General features: G+C 38.4%; 2 protein-coding genes across 4 annotated transcripts in view; one reads left to right on the top strand and one right to left on the bottom strand.

The window, feature by feature from the left end:
* LOC106867742 (uncharacterized) overlaps nt 1–2,666 on the bottom strand; it is an 11,725-nt gene extending 9,059 nt beyond the window's left edge. The window contains exon 1 of one of the 3 annotated variants that reach the window (XM_014912704.2): nt 2,574–2,666. In XM_014912704.2, coding sequence (XP_014768190.1) covers nt 2,574–2,621 — 48 coding nt within the window. In that variant the 5' untranslated portion in view covers nt 2,622–2,666. Of the gene's footprint in view, nt 1–477; nt 1,047–2,573 lie in introns of those variants that run through there. The other 2 variants (XM_014912706.2, XM_014912705.2) reach the window with 2 other exon arrangements.
* Nucleotides 1–3,718, top strand: part of LOC106867736 (uncharacterized) — a 103,334-nt gene that overhangs the window by 32,696 nt on the left and 66,920 nt on the right. The gene's annotated exons all lie outside the window — the stretch shown is intronic.

The following is a 3,718-nucleotide window of genomic DNA, read 5'->3' as shown; positions in this document are numbered from 1 at the left end:
GGGGGTGTTTATTTATTTATTTTTGAATAAGTGGAATTATATATATATTTTTTTTTTCAGAATCACAATCTCCGTATTTTTCTACGTATTTCGCAAAAAAATTTCAAAAAAAATAAAAATAAAAATAAAGGCAGGTACGGGGATTAAACTTTTGAAATGCCGAATTTTTTTTTCTTTTGGACCGATTCTGAACACCGCAGTCAAAAAAGTGGGTTTCCGTAGAAGAAGAAAAAGAAAAAACCCCCCCAAAAAAAACCGAAAGGCCAAGGCGTGAACAACTACTTGTTGCCAATTACCGCCGATTTCTAATGGACCTTGTTGAAGCCAAACATCACATAACTTACAGCAGAAATTAATTTACGACTTATGGAACACTGATGCATAATTATATCTTGCGATCAAACAGTATACGATCAAAATGATAATTTACAGTGAAATATGGTTTTTTCGAACAATGAACAGTGACAAACTAATTACCTCCGTTTATAGACCTTCCAGTACCGCATTCTCCCATCAAGCATCCGCGCTAGCTAGTCGTGACTAGTCGATCCTAGCGTGAGTGCGCGTCATGCGCAAAACATGTATGAGGTTTTTTGGCGATCTTTCGATACTAGTCCTTTTTTTGTTGTTGTCATCTCTTTATTTACATATAATTCGGCAGTTTCCGTAAAAAGTGTTGGGTTAGGAAATTGGATTTACTTTGTTTAAAAAAAACCCCTCATACATGTTTTGCGCATTCACGCTAGGTAGTCGTCGAAGGATCGACTAGTCACGACTCGCTAGCGCGGGTGCGCACCGGGACCACCCTTCTTGAATAGTACCCAGAATTTTGCTTTAATAATGCCATATAATTCCTCAGGTTTTTGCATAATCATATCAATAAACTGTCTGAAAATTCCCCCAAATAAAAAAAGAAATTACGAGGAGTTTATATGCCGTGCGTAAAGAGGAAGGTACTACTTAAATCCAGAAGTCCCGACGCGTCGGCGTAAACCTAAGAGTACACCCGAGCCAGTCATCGGACGCATACACTAATCAGTAACCTAGTTAGCACACGAGATAAAAAAAAAAAACCATCCACGTGTATGAATATGTATAAACTGTAAATTGAGGGGTGGGGATGGGCCGTCTACCTGTCTATTAAAACAAAGAACCGACTGAATAAATGAAAATAAAACAAATTTTGAAACAGAAATAAAATGCTATTCAAAAAATATTCATTAAGAAAAGTGAAAATAATGAAATAAAATGTTTTCTTACTCAAAAGTGAACTATCCTGAAAGATGTTTTAGAATGTTCTGAAAACATTCATCTCCAGTTTTTCCCCTCCAAAGAAACTCATCTAGATGGGGATTCAATCATATATTTGTATCTACTCCCATTATACTCTTGAATCTGCTTTTTTGTATATTTCCAGTAACATCCGATTTGGCATTGCACGTCAGTTACTAGATCCACAAAATTTTCGGTACCAGTATATATATATGTAGTGTGCGGTCTACCACGGTGTCAAACGGGTATCTCTACCGTATCTTTCAGATATTTCAGAGATTAAAAAAAAAAACTTCAGGGCGATCTTTCGGTTTTCAGAATCATAGTTTTAGCATCTAGCCTTGATCACGCCTGCGTGTGTGCGTGCTCCGGTCACTGGTCCACTGTCGAGGGTAAATAACCTATGGCATTTAAATAAGTGGGCCACTCACTTGAATGAATCAGTGAACTTTTTTCACATTATTTTTCAATTGGGATCAGACTGTTCCCATCACGCTGTTCCACACAAAAGTATCGACAGTCTGAGCCTTGTTTGAGACCCCCAAAACCCCACAGCCCATCAATTCTACGTCCATGGTTCCTGTTTCGTTGTTCTGCATCACTGCCTTCGAAGATAAGAACGTTCCCCGCCTCCACCAACTACCCTTAAAAAATTTTTTTAACACAACCCCTTTTCGGCTACGGGGAATATGAATCTGTAGAAAAATGGGCATTTTAAAATTACCACACCCCCATTTCTTTAATTTTTTATTTTGTTCAGAATTTTTTTTCTTCAAAATATGCGGAAAAATACGGAGATTATAAATTTCCCATTAGACAACTGCCAGTATGGAGCATCGGTTTGCAGAATTGACTCCAGAACTTCCTTTTGTAAACAAGTGTCCTTTTTCTTTTACTTTTTAAAGCTAAGCGCCGAAAACGGGTGGTGTGCATATTCTTTACCTTCGCCTTACTTTTTAAACAAACTAATCTACTTCGACGAGGGCCAGGAACGGTTTATTTCGAGAATTTTTCACCAGTGTTCTTGTATTTCAAGGATTTAAAATGTCACATATGTGACATATAGTCCATCTGGACCGATCGCGGTCTCAAAGCGACGAAAATATTTTGGCAAATTAAATTCAAATGTTGAAATGAATCTAACGGTCTTTGTGTGTTATTTTAAATGGCTTATAAACACCTTCCACGCTGCAATTGTTTTCGTTCCAGCACACGATCTCAGATCAGGTCACTTGCCTAGATCGATGGATATGAAATGTTGGATACTAGTCGGTTTATAAAATAAATAATAAGGAACTTACCTCTAAACGGTGCAGAAGTTTTTCGACTGAATTCAAATAACCCGCCATCACAATAACGCGGAAAGGGAATGAATGAAGGGGAAAAGGAGGAGACTGTTATAGTGTGAGAGAGAGATAGAAGGGGAGAAGTGGTTGATATTGTATGGGGGTGATAGTAATAGATTTACTGTGAAAGAACGAAGTAGTGGGAGGAATGGATAAAGAGGGAGGGAAAGGAGTAGAGAGAGACAAACACTGTGTGGGAGGGATAGCAATAGATGTACGGTAAAAGTGGGAGGAAAACTGCGAAGGGGAGTGAGTGAGAATGATTCAGTAAATTAAAGAAAGACCGTTAGGTAAAAGTAAGAGGAAAGGCTATTAAGGAGGTAGCTGAGGGGGTTATTGTAGAAAAGGCGGCGAGCAGGTAAAACCGTTAGCGTACCGGGCGGAATGCTTAACTGTATGAAAGGTTAGGATATTATCGGTTTCGCTGCCAGCATCAATTCCGTTCATATTAATTTCATATACACTTTTATAGGCTTATTAATGACGTGAAAGTAATTTTCGCTATAAATCAATGAATAAAAAGTTATTAGCAGTTAAAGTTTGAAAATTTTGGTTTTTTTTTTTTAGCCAATCGTAAGCCACAGTAATATTCATATCTGTTTCGATAATAAGAAGCTGATCACGAGAATTCTTTTGTTTTTTAATGTGCGTGTTGCCATAGTAACAAGCGAACCCGAGCCGTCTTTGAAAAGTCTTTTATCTCCAAGGAAGCACACGTTGACAAATTTGACTCTGTGTTCCTGTTCTGTACTTTACGAGATGTAATAAGTTGTCCTGAACTTTTCTAAGCCTAATAACCTTTTGGGAGGCGTAATGCAATTTCGCACCTCTCCTTGAAAAATGCATTTTTTTTTTTTGAAAAACATTTTTCGGGTTCCTAGATATCGGAGAGTGGAGGCGCAATGGCCTAGTCGAGGGTTCCAGTTGATCCGATCAACGGAACAGCCTGCTCATGAAATTAACGTGCAAGTGGCTGAGCACTCCACAGACACGTGTACCCTTAACGTAGTTCTCGGGGATATTCAGCGTGACACAGTGTGACAAGGCTGACCCTTTTGAATTACAGGCACAACAGAAACAGGAAGAAAGAGTGAGAGAAA

Source organism: Octopus bimaculoides, chromosome 29 (assembly GCF_001194135.2).
Source record: "Octopus bimaculoides isolate UCB-OBI-ISO-001 chromosome 29, ASM119413v2, whole genome shotgun sequence".
NCBI lineage: Eukaryota > Metazoa > Mollusca > Cephalopoda > Octopoda > Octopodidae > Octopus > Octopus bimaculoides.
Note: the sequence above shows the minus strand (reverse complement) of the source record. Positions and strands in the feature narration are given on the sequence as shown.